The 16,219-nt window shown below is 46.2% G+C and overlaps 1 protein-coding gene across 1 annotated transcript; it reads right to left on the bottom strand.

Annotated features, from left to right (window-relative positions):
- Positions 1–123: 123 nt before the first annotated feature.
- LOC311252289 (shaker-related potassium channel tsha2) lies at positions 124–5,314 on the bottom strand. Its single transcript, XM_084345326.1, has 2 exons — positions 4,398–5,314; positions 124–4,041 (listed from the first exon to the last, which is right to left on the bottom strand). Exon 2 carries the CDS (start codon positions 3,733–3,735, stop codon positions 2,299–2,301), a length of 1,437 nt encoding a protein of 478 aa, XP_084201452.1. The 5' UTR covers positions 3,736–4,041; positions 4,398–5,314; the 3' UTR covers positions 124–2,298.
- Positions 5,315–16,219: the final 10,905 nt, after the last annotated feature.

Here is a 16,219-nt window from a genome sequence, read left to right as displayed (position 1 = left end):
TCCATCCATCCATCCATCCATCCACCCATCCATCCACCCATCCATCCACCCATCCATCCACCCATCCACCCATCCATCCATCCACCCATCCATCCATCCATCCACCCATCCATCCAACCATCCATCCATCCATCCATCCATCCATCCATCCATCCATCCATCCATCCATCCACCCATCCATCCATCCATCCATCCATCCACCGAGACTCATCAGCTGTTTTCTTTCATGTTGAAACATTAGAGCTCGACTGATCAGTACAGAAGCAGAAATGTGCCAAAATATATGTTCGATTAATTTAATATCTAATGTTGAAATCGCTGAAATTGTTTGAATTCTTGTGGTTTTGATATTTTTACTTTTCTTTGTTGGATCATGTGACTCACTGAACTTCACCTGACTGGAGAAATTAATTCCTCTCAGCCTCGAGTGCCGTTTCTATTCCTCAATAGTTAAAGTTTGTTGTGGATTTTTTTGTCTATTTTGGTTTAAATTTGATATTTAAAGTTCACTCTTGTCGTTTGAGAGCAGCAGTCTCATCCAGCTGCTGTCGGTCTTTCAGTCACATCACATGATCTTGTTTGTCCTCCATCGGCCGGAGGTTACAGTTGGGACTTCTACCTCTTTTTTTTGAGAGTCAAGATGTTCTGGCTGAGACGCTCCACTACAGAAATAATGAATAAGTAAATATAATGTGTGGATTCGATCTACACTGTAAACTTTATAACGTGACTTTACTTTTAAAAAGTCTGCAAAGCGATGACCTCACAGTTACCAGGTGAAGTAGACAATTAAATCTGAGCTGTGCGACTTCAAATCATTATTCTGCTTCACTCGGTGATCGTGAGGTGACTGTTTCATCTTGATGTTTTAAGTTAAAGGTTTTACAGTGTAAAAACGAATCACACTGTGACTTCAGATGATTTTCAAACATTTGATATTTCAACATTTAAGAAACTGAATTCAGAATAAAATTGTGAAATTTGATCAGATTTAAATTTTACTTTTAAAGATTCAGATTTTGGCCCTTCTCTGCTCCCGTACTCGTCAGCTGGAAGAACAAACGTCCTGATTGGGCACAGATATATCTGTCGGTCATAATGTTTTGCACTGACGTCATTTTGAGTGTTTGATGTTGAAATTTGAGGGATAATCACAATCAGTGTGTGAATCTGAGCCGATGGATCGAACCAGAATCAAATAAATGAGTTTCAGCTGAGATCTGAGTCTGAATCAGTCAGTCGACCTCGAAAACATCCAAAATATTGTTTTTCTTTTTTTTTTTACAAACTATTGAATGTGAACATTTCTTTTACTGTTTGTTTCTCTTCCTGATTAAAAAAACTACAATTTCAAACGCTCAGTTTTTCCTCTGCGATCGTGTGTGAAGCCTGACGGGCAGATAACCGGACGACCGCCCGGCTGCAGGTCGGCTCCTGACGCTCTGCTGCTCTGATCGGACTGAAATGGAGGCTTTCCACAACACAACATGGTGGTTTGGTGGCCTCGTCTCCGCAGCCTCAGCATCCTCTCATCCCTGTGGCAGACAATAGGAAAAGTCTGGAAGGTTGCTATAGAAACTGCCTCCCGTGGAGAGCTGCAGGGCCTCGTGTCGGCCGCACAGTGGCGCTGTTGGTTTGGTGGAAACAGCTGATTTCATAACGCTGCTGTGGAGTTTAACCTCCTGACGTGTTTAACAACAGGGTGCACGTGGCCTCCTTTTTCTTTTTCTTTTTTTTTTTGTCCTGACCGGAAGTGAAAGTCAAATCTGGACTCAAAGAGGTTTTTTAATTTGAGGATTGAATCTTCACATCAGCTGATCCACTGAGCTCCATCCAGCCTGAACGGAAAGTGTGTGAGGGAACAGGTGTGTGTGTGTGTGTGTGTGTGTGTGTGTGTGTGTGTGTGTGTGTGTGTGTGTGTGTGTGTGGATCATAATAAAAGCAGCCACGTGCCTCCTGCATCACTCTGTAAATTTAGATGACATTGGTCCTGTGTGTGTCTCAGAGAAGCGCATGTAAACTTTAAACCTGCATCTTGTGGCAATAAATTACTGAGAAACACAAACAACAACAACCAACAAACAGACAGACAAACAAACAAACAACAACTACACGATCATTATAATAATCATGATAATAATGATAAAGTGCTACAGCTGCTACAGGCTGACATGAAGCTCCCCCGGCTCGTGACGCGTGATGGAAGACAGTCTGAGGAGATAAAGTGATTTCTCTTATAATCCTGTGACGGCGGGATGTTCACTCCGCGCGCCCCCCGGTGCGTAATTGGTCTCCGGGTCAGACGTCGGTGAGCTTCCCGGTGTAGGCTTTGTGCGGGCTGCAGTTGGTGTACTTGATGGAGTCCGCGTCCTCGCTGTCCAGGTAGTCGGACTTGGACAGAGACGGCCTGCTGTCGCTCTTCTTGAACTCCCCGAACTGCTGCTGGCCGCAGGTCACGTGCGTGTACTGGAACTGCTCCTCGTGCTCGGTCTCGCGGTGGTAGAAGTAGTTGAAGTTGGAGACGATGACCGGAACCGGCAGCGCGATGGTCAACACGCCGGCGATGGCGCACAGAGAGCCCACGATCTTCCCCCCGATGGTGACCGGACACATGTCGCCGTAGCCCACCGTGGTCATCGACACCACCGCCCACCAGAACGCGTCCGGGATGCTGCTGAAGCCCGAATCCGGGTCGTCCGTCTCCGCGAAGTACACGGCGCTGGAGAAGAGGATGACTCCGATGAAGAGGAAGAAGATGAGCAGTCCCAGCTCCCTCATGCTGGCCTGCAGGGTCTTCCCGAGGATCTGGAGCCCCTTGGAGTGTCTGGAGAGCTTGAAGATCCGGAAGACCCGGACCAGGCGGATGACCCTGAGGATGGCCAGAGACATGGCCTGCTGTCCGTTCCCCTGGTGCTCCGCGAGCTCCAGACCCAGCGTGATGAAGTAGGGCATGATGGCCACGATGTCGATGGTGTTCATGATGTTCTTGAAGAACGCGGGTTTGCTCGGGCAGGCGAGGAACCTGACGAGCAGCTCGAAGGAGAACCAGATGATGCAGAGCGTCTCCACGATGAAGAACGGGTCCGTGAACGGGTTTGGCTTCTTTGCGCGCGCGGTTCCGTTCCCCGCCGGCTGCTCGTCAAACGTCCTGGCTTCCTCTCTGAACTCGGGTAAAGTCTCCAGGCAGAAAATCACAATGGAGATGAGGATCACCAGCACGGACACGATGGCGATCCCCCTGGCGGGTCCGGAGCTCTCCGGGTACTCGAACAGGAGCCAGACCTGCCGCTGGAACTCGTTCTCAGGCAGCGGCCGCTCCTCCTCCTTAATGAACCCCTCATCCTCCTTGAAATTCTCGATCACCTCCTCCCCCAGTTCGTAAAATTTAATCTCCTCCATGAAAATGTCCACCGGCACGTTGACGGGTCTCCGGAGCCTCCCCCCGGACTGGTAGTAGTAGAGGATGGCATCGAAGCTGGGTCTGTTCCTGTCGAAGAAGTACTCGTTCCTCAGCGGGTCGAAGAAGCGCATCCTCTTGCGCGGGTCCCCCAGCAGCGTGGAGGGGAACTGGGCGAGCGTCTTCAGCTGCGTCTCGAAGCGCAGCCCGGAGATGTTGATGACGACCCGCTCGCAGCACTCCTGGTTCTCCACTCGCTCCGGGTCGTACACATCCTGGGCTGACAGCGCGGCCAGTGCCACAGTCTCATCCAGGTTCTCTCCGGGCACCACTGTCATCTTTCCCCCCCAGACAAGGGCGACGCTTCCCGCACCTCAGTCCTCTCTGTTCCCCCTCCGACTCCCCCGCGCGTATTTGGAAACCAGCTGAGCGTCTCCGCGTGTGAGTCTCTTTGTTGCTGCTGTGTCGGCGTCACGTCTGCGGGTGAGCTGGATCCGCTGGCATTGTTGTGCCCCCCCACCACCACGCTCACCTTTCCCGTCCACGCGCTGCTGTAGTCTGGACTATCGGCTGGCTGTCACATTCACTGCATCTTAAGCAGGCTTTGCCCTCCCCGAGCTGACGTGTCTGTGCACGCTCTCTCACTGAGGGGGGAAATAAAAACACACATGCACGCACGTATGATCATCATGAAGCTGATCCAGCTATTCAGGAACAAACACGCTCCAAATGAGATCGACTCTGTGATGAAAATATCGATTTCATGTGAATTTGGAGACAGACAGAGTCGTGCGTAATGAACCTGTTGTGTCCACGGTGGCACAGGCTCAAGGTTATCACTTGTGTTGTTGTTTCTGCTGAATTATGACGTGATGTTTGCACATATGCGCGTGCTTTTATGAATGAGAGCACTTTAACGCGTGCATGTCGTGGAGAAACATGCGATTTCCATGCAAAAGAAGAAAAACACATCATGCATGACTGGATCCTAAATGAATACCTGTGGCTCAGGGTCCGTCCTCCTCCATCCAGCCCCCCTGTCGTCCACATGTGACACCCATGAAGGAGGCAGAGGCGCAGAGAGGCTCTGCAGTGTCACGCCGCAGCCGCTTCAACCCCAAACCTCGCTGACGCTTCCACAACAGCCCTGAACGCCGCCGAGCTGCTCCACAAGTTGTGCACGACTTGCGGGATCCGTCATGCCTCCGCGCTGCCTGCACTGTGCGTGAAAACACGAAGCACACACACAGAGAGCCGCGTTCACTCCGCTCCACTGTGAAATCTGAGCACAGTTTGAAGCGACGTGTCTGTGAATGGAAGGTAAACACTGCTGCGCCGTGCAACAAGTACAGAGAGGGAAAAAAAGAAAAGCTGGATGATGGAAAGAAGGGAGAGTTTCTGGGCTGCAGCTCAAAGCAGTGACGTGTTTTCCTAAAATAGCTGGATTTCTCCCAGGGCCGCAGGAAAAGTTTCTTTTCCCATGGAATGGCCCGAGGGAGCTGCAGGGGAAAAAAGGCAGGACGAGATGACATGAGGAGGAAAAAACAGATTTGCATCTTCAGGCTGCAGAGAGAAGAGTCAGTGTGAGAGTCATTCAGAAAACACAAGAGCAGCAGGTTCAGGCTGAACTCTGACCTCAGGCTGAGGAGACATGGTGACAGTCAACAAGTTCTCCTGGACACAGTCCGACTGCAGGACTGTGGAGGTTCTGTTGTAGTTCTGCAGAACTGTGAATCCAGCACCTTGTTTAAAACACATTTCCTGGCATTTTCACATGTGGAAAGATGTACGAGCATGAAATATACATTTTAACATGAACTGTAACTTTAACATGTGATAATAAACTGTCATGTGAACTGGACGTGTTCATTTCAGATTTGAATTCCACATTTTCACATATTTCTCTTCACAGTTGACTTTTTTACACTTGAAATAACATTTTGACATGTGCAAATAAACACGTCACATGTGAAATAAAATAACGTCACGTGTGAACTGGATGTGTTCACATGTTCTTGGCTTTTTTTCACACGTAGATTAAAATTTCTACACGTGGAAACAAAACATGACAGAAAGTCACATGAAGTTTTATTGTTATCACACATTTTTCAATGCAAATGGATTTTTAAAGTGAATTAAAACTTTGACATGTGAAAATAAAATAATAACACATGTGAAATAAACACTGTGATTTGCTCTTTTCACACATTAATCATAATTTCACCCCAAAAAATGACTTTTTCACGTGAATTCAACATTTTCTGATGTGATCGGCTTTTGTCACGTGATCTTAATCTTTAACTTGTGAAAAGAAAATAATGTCACGTGGAAACAAAACATGGCACATGTGCAACATGTGGAAACAGCTGTTAGAGAGAAAAGTGTGTGTAATTTCAGTATTTCACATGTTTAAATCTGTTCTGTCAGTTTATTATTCAGCCTCATTAAAGCTCATCATGAGATTAAGAAAAAGAAAACGGCTGCAGGACAAACGTTTAGCGTTTATTGACAGAAAAACATTTGAGATTTTATCAAATCCTCTGCTCAGTCACAACACTTCAGTTTATTAGAAAAGACGAGAGAGAAACTCTCAGAGTCACTTGTGGACGGAGCCTGAAACTACGAGACGTAATCTGAAAATAAAGGCAGACGATCTGTGGAGTCAGAGAAAATCCTCCGAGGCTTCAGCTTGAACTGAACTAACTGTGTGTTTGTCTCTGTCAGATCACGATGACTTGAAATAGTTTGTGGTTGGAGGTCTCTCACCTCTTGTTCTGAGGGATTATTATCCAATCAGAGCGCAGCCGGGGCGCTGAGAGGACAGAGCTTCAGCGTTTCATGATGCAACATTTCCAAACTTATCTTAAAAACATCTCGTATTCACACTCCAACGGGCTGACTCATGCTGAAATACCGACTTCAGCTGCCTGCAGACGACCTCTGCAGTCTGCCACTACCTCATTTCCTGTATCCTGTGATCTCATCGCCTCTAACACACACACACACACACACACACACACACACACACACACACACACACACCAGTTGCTAGCTTCGTTCTTGTGTCCACATGTTGCTGAAATGTCACTGGGCTCTCTGGTGGATTCTCTGGCAGCCCGTCGTCTCTGTTTCTGTCCAGGTTTTCTGCTTCCTGTTGGACTGCAGGACGTCGGCGTGGCCTCGAGCACCGAGACGCTCCGGTGATGAGGTCACCTCGTGCAGTCCCCGCTAAACCTTTAAATGTCGCATTCATCTGACAAAAGTCTGCTTTCAAAAGATCATCAGTTAAAGGGCAGGTTGGGAGTTTTTCTTCTGCAGAAATCGTCTTAATCTAAAAATACTTTCAGTTTACAGTTTCTGCAAAGTGCTCTCACATGCAGTGTGTGTTTTAAAGCGATGTGTGTTTCTCTTGAACGTATCGTGCAGATTGTTCAGGTTTTCTTCTCCCACATCTTAAAATAAATGGAAGTTGACCCTCAGGAGGCAGATATAAGCTTATCTCTGATATATCGGTGTCTGCGTCCGCTGAGAAGTATCATAAAGCAACAGTGCAGGAATGCAGAAGAAACCTCTGAGGTCATTCAGACGCAGCATTCAGGTTTCCATCCAAACGTGGCACATTTTAACCACGTGCCTTGATTTCTCATCTATTTAACTGTAAACAGGGTCATAAGTTACAAAATGGACATCGTGCTGTGATGAAGAAGACCTGAAACAAGCGACTGAGACCATGAACTCACTGGGAAACTGTTTACTTACATACAGTCGGAGCAGTGGACGTTAGACAGAACGCAGGTTTACGTCACTTCATCTTTGGCTTCACTTCAATCAATGAAGTGTCATGTGGGAGAATTTGAAGCTCTGTGATTGGTTTGCTGGTGAAATGCACGCTGGGAGTCGTAGTTGACTTTCTGCGTCCACAGGCTTCTTGACTTTCTAACAAAGGACCAGATATTCTGGAACACAGTAGCTCGTCTGAGGTCGTCTATGAGAACGTGAACTCTTCCTGCGCGACGCCGCACGTGACTCGGCCCTCGGGCTGTTTTTGGACGTGACTGTTTGTTGTGAATGGTTCACTGGGAGCTGACATGCGAGCACCGCTGGGATATACTGAGTCCCATTAACCACTGACCGTTACACTCTGTCATCCACTTTAAACATACACAAAGGAGGATTTTTCCCACCCTCTGAAGCTTTTTGTTGGCATTATGATTAATGTCAGTGGATGTCATGTTTTTAACTCCACGGTTCTGGAGCACTTACAAGAGTCTGACATGAAAAATGGCTGAAATCCTGGAGGCCGCCGGGTCGCTGTGAGCACCAGCATCACAGTGAAAACATGGCAGCTGTTATATAAGGTCATTGACTTAGAGTAAACTTTTCTGCTGATTTATACGAGATGGTTTGATTCATTGTGTCGTGGTGAACGTCGATATGTTGGCAGAAAGATGAAGCATGTGATGTGAAGTTACAAAGTAACTCTGAGCTCTCCTCCCGTCGGTAAACAGCTCCGGATCAGAACAGAATCTGATGAGACTCCTGGTGTTTACTCCTCCAGAGCAGGCCCAAGGCTCAGTCATCGTCTCCTCCTGATGATATAAAGTCAGGCTCAGCCATCGTCTCCTCCTGATGATATAAAGTCAGGCTCAGCCATCGTCTCCTCCTGATGATATAAAGTCAGGCTCAGCCATCGTCTCCTCCTGATGATATAAAGTCAGGCTCAGTCATCGTCTCCTCCTGATGATATAAAGTCAGGCTCAGTCATCGTCTCCTCCTGATGATATAAAGTCAGGCTCAGTCATCATCTCCTCCTGATGATATACAGTCAGGCTCAGTCAGATGTTATTTGAACCCTTTTTGAAGCTGTAATCTTCACTGTAGCTTCAGACGAGGTGTGTGCTAACGCTTGTAGCTTAGCTGCCACAGTGACCAGTATCAGACATGTTACAGTGTGAAGTAAACATGGACATGGACAAGTATTTTGTATTTTGTGATACAACTAACAACAAAATGATATCCAATGTAAAACTCTGCATCATCAGCATATAAGTACACACAACATACTGTGCAATTGTTCCTGTTATAAACATATTTTGCTTTCAACCATCAAGAAGTGTTTGGATTTTGACTGACACTGTTAGTTGAATTTCACGACAACAAAGCTACTGATAGTTTTCTCTGATTTGTAAAATCTTGACTCATCATCAACAGTTTCTTCCAGCCATGAGCAGCTCCACCTCCTCACAAGTGTCCATCAACAGAGACCCAAAATAGAGCAGATTTAATTTGCATCCTGACGTCCTTGTGTTTGCTGAATTTGCTGTAAATCAGTGTGAAGTTTGTTCGTCAGGTTTCAGATGTGGACGTATCGACGCCTCCTGCAGCCGTGATTTCATTTACCTCTGCGTTGTGTTCTGGTACCGGCTGCTGGGTGTCTCCACACTGATCCAGGACCCGCGACTCGCCTCCTCTCTGCAGCGCTGCGAGGAGCCGCTCGTCTTTAACGTCACATGTCCTGTGTAATTAAATGAATCTAGTTAGATGAAATTACAGTGTGCGGTGTGACAGCTGACTGTGTTGATGACAGTGAGAGCTGTAAGTGGGCCGAGAGACGTGAACGCTGTCAGTCAGTGAGGACGTGTTTAATCAGGACGTGAGGAAAAACTGAACCAGAAACTAAAACCATTAAATGTAGTTGAGCAAAAAGTGCAACTGTAGAAAGTTTATAAAATGGAAATACTAAAGCCAGCCAGGCTTTAAAGCTCAAGTCTAATAAAATAAAGCTGTTTTCAACATCTCTGAGGGAAGTTAGATTTCAAATAAGTTGAAGCATCTCAAGATAAACAAAACAAGAACTCCAGCAAAGTGTTGGTGACACTGGAGCCGGTCTTCCCGGCCGGATGTGTTTTGGCTGTCAAAATACAAAGACCTGGTTCCAGAGTAGGCACTGGCTCTGAACCAGCACCTGAAAACGAGGTAAGAGCTCGCTGCATCCGGACACGGCGCTCCGAGGCCGCCTCGCCATCTGTGGTGATCGTTTCAGGAGCTGGCAGGAAAACAACCTGATGATGTTTCAGAAATAGTGTCACTATTGTTCAGAGACACACAAACCAGATTAAACTACGTGAACTCGCAGAGAGCAGGATCCTCCCGGTGGAGCAGGGACGTCTTACACCACTAAACAGGCCAAGGGATGAAAAACAAAAGAAAGGAGTCATACAAGCGCGGCGATGTGGAGTGGAGGGGATGCTAACTGCAAAAGGGACTGGACGTTAGCTAAAGTGGTGCTTACAGCAGCTTTAAGACAGCAGCAGACCTCCGAGCTGCTTCAGCCTGTTCGAAGTTTATCACGACCTGAAACAGTCTCGCAGGAACAAACCTCATAATGAAGCTCTGTGTCCTCTGAAACCTTCAAACAGACTGATTGAAGGTCAAACTGGTTTCAGCTCCTGACGGGGAAATCAACAGAAACTGGGTTAATGTTTCAGGGAGCTGACGGGAGTCTCGGGGGGATCCTGCCACGAGGGACTTCAGAAGACGTTTCTGTCAAATCTCAAACTGAGGAGGTTTCATCGTTAAACGCCGGAGGAGACTCTGCTCTTCAGCTACAATCTGTGAGTTAAACGCCTCAGCTGTGATATTTCTGAGGACGGTCTTCAGATGTAGAGAACGGTTTTCTTTCAGGGTTTTGTGTCGAAGCGTTAGCAGCAGTTTAAAGTTGCTGGTATCTCTGAGGAGAGTAATTGGTTCAGTGCATCAGGAGGATTCTCTGTTATCTCAGCAGGAGAGAAAAACCCCGTCCCCTCCCGACATTAATCTTTAATGGAAGTCAATGACATGTCTGGATTCGTTAAAGACCTTTGTACCGGAGGCCTCGTTATAATTATTAACAGCACGGCAATAACAAAAGCAAAGACTCAGAGACAGAAAGAAAGAGAAAGTGTTTCTGCTCGTCAGATTCAAGAGCAAAGGTTGGAGGGATGTTCGAACACTTCACTGGTGATGACTCACTCTGTGGAAATCTTACAGTCATAAAACATGTCTGTGTGGTGCTGTGATATTTATTTTCAAAAGAAAACAGTATCCAGTCAGGATGCACAGGCAGGTATGAGTTTAAAACATGTGGTCACACAGCCCTTCAAAATAAAACGCCTCAACAAGATGTGAATAAACACACATGAGGACTTCCTGCTCAGTTACAGACGCATCATAACAACCTGATGTTTGTTTGTCTGTTCGCTCTGCACGGCTGCCGGCGGGGTCAAGGTGGCTGCTGGGTAATGTGAGCGAGTCTCCGGCTGCAGAGTCGCGGAGGACGCGACTGTCTTCAGATATTACCGATGTCAGGAATCACTCGTCTCCCGGGGACGCATTAGGGAGATTACATGGTTCACTACCAGAGTCCCAGCATGCAAAGTGATGAATTCATTTCCTGCTGCGTCCGCTCCTCCACAACAAGCCTCAGCAGCCAGCGACAACATCAGACTTCACCTCTGGCAAATATTTGGACTCCCGCAGGTGTTTTTAGGGTGGAGCTCCAACAGTCGTCCAGCAGCTGGCTGCTATAAGGATGCAGAAGGGTGGATATCCGCTCCAGCCTGATAAAATGTGCCAGCCATTACACCATAAAGTCACATGACAGCTGTTAACCTCCAGCAGAACATTTACTGTGCACCAACATCACCCACAGAGAAACACTGACAGGTCAGAGCTGAACCACGAGTCCAATTATTGTTTATTCATTTTGATTTGAAGATAAATTCAAGACATTTTTTCACATTTTGGTCAAACAATGATAAAAACTTTCAGCTGACAATGAAAATAATGAAAATATCATCAGTTGTAGCCGTAAAACGTGTGGAGGAGATGATTCACACTGAGTTCACGCCGTCTGATATAAATCTCCAGAGGTTCAGGCCTCATTAACAGACAAACCAACTCAGTAACAGCACACAATAACCTGTTTGGACGTGTTGTCCTTGTGTCTGTCACCGTCAGGCCTGTTAGCAGGTCTGCAGCGACGACACCTTCAGGTTTGTTGTTCCAGTTTGTGTCCTGAGCTCCTGAAAAGCAAACAGCAGCTTCACATACTGTTGTTTTCATCTGCAGACATGTGCAGCCATGACCTCTCTCCAGACTCTATTAGCATGGTTGATGAAACTGCCAGACACACACACACACACACACACACACACACACACACACCCGACACCGACACAAATACAGGCGGAGAATAACGATGAGTACATCAGAGCTCGTGGGGACAGAAACATAATTACACAGTCGATGCAGAATCCATCACATCACATCAGTTTATGATTCAGCCTCGTCGATCAATAATGGTCGTCCACGTAGATCCATAAATAAAATATGTAACTGTGCAAGTATGTAAAGAAGTATGTACACATGTGGACAAAGAAGAGTCTCCTCAGCTGAACTGAGAGCAGAAAGCAGATAGCAGAGGTCCGTGTGCTGACGTGCAGAGCTCAGGTGGTGAAGGTCGGCTGGTTCCTGCCTGCACAGATGAACTGTTTTACAGCCGCAGTAAAGACGCTTCACGAGGAGGAAGTGAACTTCAGGAACTGGAAGGTTTGCTAAAGTTTAGTTGTTTCATTATTATCTTTGTTTCTCGTGTTTTATTCGTCTTGTTCCTGTATTTTTTTTGCCGTTTCCTGGTTTCGTGCCGTCTTGTGTAAGACACTTTATGGTCACTGGTTTGGTAAGTGCAATATAAACACATTTATTATTGTCATAAACTCAAATCAAATGTCACCTTCCCCTCACCAAATGACACACGTATTTTACACACACACACTTCAGACGGCGTGCACGCTCTTTTACCTCAGCAGCTTCAGTTTTCAGCTTAATAAGCTTGTTGAGCGTGTGGGGAGGAGATGGTGAAGTCCTTTAAAAAAAGACGCTCCCTCCATGTGCAGAACTTGCCTTAGAAACATCATGTTTTAAGGTTTATTCAGTGTCAAAGTGATCCAGTGATACTTGTCTGTACATCCATGAGTACACTGCAAACAGGAAGTGCTAAAAGCTAATTCAGCAAAGTTTTAAGCGAGTTTTGGGGGTTTTTCTGGATGTTTCTCTGTTTTAAATCATCTCCAGCTGCTTCAGTTGTTCAGCAGAACGCTGCAACTCTGTTTTACTGAAGCTCCAGAAATGTTCTGAGGACTACGAGACTTCACTTGACTTTATATCAACACGGAGGGAGGAGATGATGACTGAGTTTACATTTTTGGGTGAACTGTTCCTTTAAAAGATGGCTGCAGCTTCAGTTCCTGTTATTGCAGTTTTAATCCCACATTTAAACATCTGAGTGCAACTGCACAAACTCCATCTCAGAATATTTCTCTAAATGAAAAATATAACAACTGTTCCTCTTTTACCCAAAGTGTGAACCAGACGATCCGGTTCTGATAAACCCGGTCCCTCTGAACCACCACATCATCTGGTCCACATGTGAGAGGAGAATCCAGAGCCGAGACTCTTCCAGCAGGACTCTGTTTGTGTTTCCTGGAAAACTCCCTCTTCTATTTCTGTGACATGTTCATATATTTTGTGTTTTTGTGTTTGGAGAGCAGAGCTGATGACTCCCCGTCCCCCGTCCCCGTCCCCATCCCCCGTCCCCGTCCCCGTCCCCCGTCCCCCGTCCCCTCCCCACATCGACTGCTTCACACAACATCAATAACTTTTATCCACAGCTGCACGAGGCTAATGTGACTAATTTGTTGGGGGGGGGGCGGTGAGTGATGGATCCAGATTCCTGCTCCTGTACTAAAGCAAACAATGCTTGTCCTGAAAAGCCTGCTCGTATTTTTAGGGCCTGACTGTGTTTTTACGTAACAGGTCACAGTCATAAGAATAGCTCCATCAATCACTGGGGCAGCGCCGTCCAAACGTTCTGGGAACGCTGGGATCAGAAAACAGCTCATTGTGCCAGAGAGGCCCGACGTTTCCACTCCGACTGTCCAAAAAACACTTCAGCGAACCTGAGGAGTACATTTACTGTACTGCAGTACTCATTACTGGATCTACTTTTACAGTATTTCACTTTTAAGACTTTCTACTTTCCCTGCAGAGAGAATTTTTCCTGGAGTCTGTGGTTTCTCTGCAGATCCAGTTTTTATATCCAGCATGCTGTTGGATTAAATCTTGTTTCTCCAAAGTGACATAAAAACATGGAGGCTGCCGCTCTGCAGCTTTACATTGAGCTGGTTCATCACTGCGTGCAGATGTTCGAGGTCTGGTTCCAGATGTGGAAGGAACTAAATAAAGCAGTACAATCAGATCCCACTGAAATATAAAAAGGTGATAATCTGCTGATCTTTTCTGACTTGTACTCAGTTGAAAACAGAAATAAACGATGGATTTAATGTTTTTCTGTCTCATCATCGGATTCTTGAACAAAACTAAGAAACGGTTCCCTTAAGACACATTTCACTCGCAGGACTTATTATTTGTGGTATTAATACTTTTATTTTGGCAGCGAGTGGGTCTTCCTGGCGGGGAGTCTGGCGGGTCGCTCAGATCACGTCCTCCTCGTCCTCGGTAATGGACCCACAAACTGAGAGACTATTGATTTTTCACGGAAACATTTTCTGCCCACAGTAGCAGAGGTCCGGTTCGTCCTCACCTCCTCAGTTAATCGCTGCTCCGCAGGTCGCTCGTTAATCTCTCTGATAACGAGCTCACACAGTCACCGGCCAGTTTGTGCTCCTCACACAGTCGTGACTTTTATATTCGCAGTAAAGAGGAACGGGACTAATTATCTTCTTGTTGTCAGGTTAGTTTATCTGTTCATTAAGTCATGAATAATTCATGTTCCTATACGTTATTTAATGTTCATGCAAAACAATGTATGGTTGCACAAGATAAGAGAGCCTCCACAAGACGTCAGCTCCAGGCGAAAACACGTGACGTCGGCCGCAAAGAAGCAAATTTCATGTGATTTCATGTGAATTCCTGTCATGTTGTGTTTAATCTACACGTCAATAAAGCCAATCACTTGAGAGCCAATCACCTATTTCACATGCGACATTTTATCTTCACATGTGCATTTGTAATATTCAGTGTTAAACATGTGCCAAGTGTGTTTGGCCTGTTTCTGTTTCAGTATAGTTGTTTCCTGTTTTATTTTGAAGGTTTTGTACTTGTCAGTCATGTTTTGTTTCACACTTCCAGTCTTTGTCTTTTTCTCGCCTTTTTTCCTGTTCCTGTTTTGTATTGTCTTTATTTCCTCTTGGTTTCCCATCAGCCTCCTTTTGTTTCCTGCCGTTTAATTATCTTTATTTTGGTTCCTTGGATTTAGTTTTTTATTAAAGCTCACCTTTGTTTGTTTCATCTCACCAGTCTTTGTGTCTGTGTCTCGGGAACGTATCAACTCAAATGTTTGTGATTGTTTAGTTTGCATCATAAATTAATTCATCTATCAGAAGAATCACAGATTTAAGTTCTTCCTGTTTTAAGCGCTGATCTTCCGAACGATGAACCCGACACGTTGGTTTGAAACATTATTCAGACGTATCAGGGCTGTGAGAGGAGGCAGCAGGCAGATTGCTGTGGTCAGGCCTCAGACTCTGTGATGGAGATGATTACATAACGGATGGACGAACACACGGTGCACGGCGGCGGCCTCAGACCTGTGCCAGCTCGGGGCCATGTGGCGAGGACGGGCTGGTCCGCACAGGAAGCGACTGTCGACAGAACGATGAGACTGCTGATTCAGGACTGACTCAGTTCAGGCGTCCTGCTCACAAACACAAGATCACTTCTGTTATTCAGCAAAACAGCACGACGGGAAATATTTCACTGTTTATCATTCTGCAGTCAACATATTGTCAGAGCGAGCTGGTATATGTGCGTCGTCATCGACTCGTAGCTCTGTGAATATCATCCATTTTGGTTTCTCTGTGTTTTAAAGCTCTTTTTCTGTTGCAGCGACTTAACGACCCGAGACCTGAAGCTGCGTGTCGTTAATGATGTGACAGTAACGACGTCTGTGTGCTGCTTGATGGATGACAGCAGCTGATACCTGCTCCACGTTTCCATGTCATGACTTTTAAACGTCAGCGTCTTTAAATTTAAAGAAGAGTGTGTGTGTGTGTGTGTGTGTGTGTGTGTGTGTGTGTGTGTGTGTGTGTGAGAGAGAGAGAGAGAGAGAGAGATTTCTCTTTCTTCAAAAGAGGAATGTAATTAAGTACATTTACTCAAGTACTGTGTTTTACTTACGTACTCCATTTTCTGCCACTACTCCACTTTGCAGATCTCATGCTGCATCAGAGCCAAAGCAGCACCTTTTTTAATGTACGGCAAAATGTAAAATATGAATAATAATTTGAAAAATGGCAGCCAGCCAACCCACCAGTGCAGAATTCCTCCTGTGAGTTTGCTGCTGTTGGATGATATTAGCTTTTCATTACATCACTGAGCGTCCTTGTTGAACACGATGGAGCTGTTTAATGTGTGTGTGGTTCAGGCAGGTGGAGCAGGACGCTGAAGGTGATCTGAAGTAAAGTCACGTACACAAATGAAGCTCAGATGTGTCACCATTATTCTTCTCAGCGGTCGTTCGTGGAGGTTGTCGCTCCTTCTCGCCTCATGGACCACCCCAGAGCTCGTAGCTTCACGTTAACACGGCTGTTAAACTCACAATCTGCAGAGTCTCTCATGTAAATCCAGCCTTGCCTGAAAGGAGAACTGTGGACGCTTATCGCTCCATCTCCAGCTGTGGTGGAGGAAGCAGAAGAAACAAGAAGGGGGGGGGGGGTCACCTGCCATGCCAGACTGTTGGTAGCCGTGGCAACCTGGGACGGT

This window comes from Pagrus pagrus (genome assembly GCF_965226575.1).
Source record: "Pagrus pagrus genome assembly, chromosome: 23".
Taxonomy (NCBI): domain Eukaryota; kingdom Metazoa; phylum Chordata; class Actinopteri; order Spariformes; family Sparidae; genus Pagrus; species Pagrus pagrus.
Note: the sequence above shows the minus strand (reverse complement) of the source record. Positions and strands in the feature narration are given on the sequence as shown.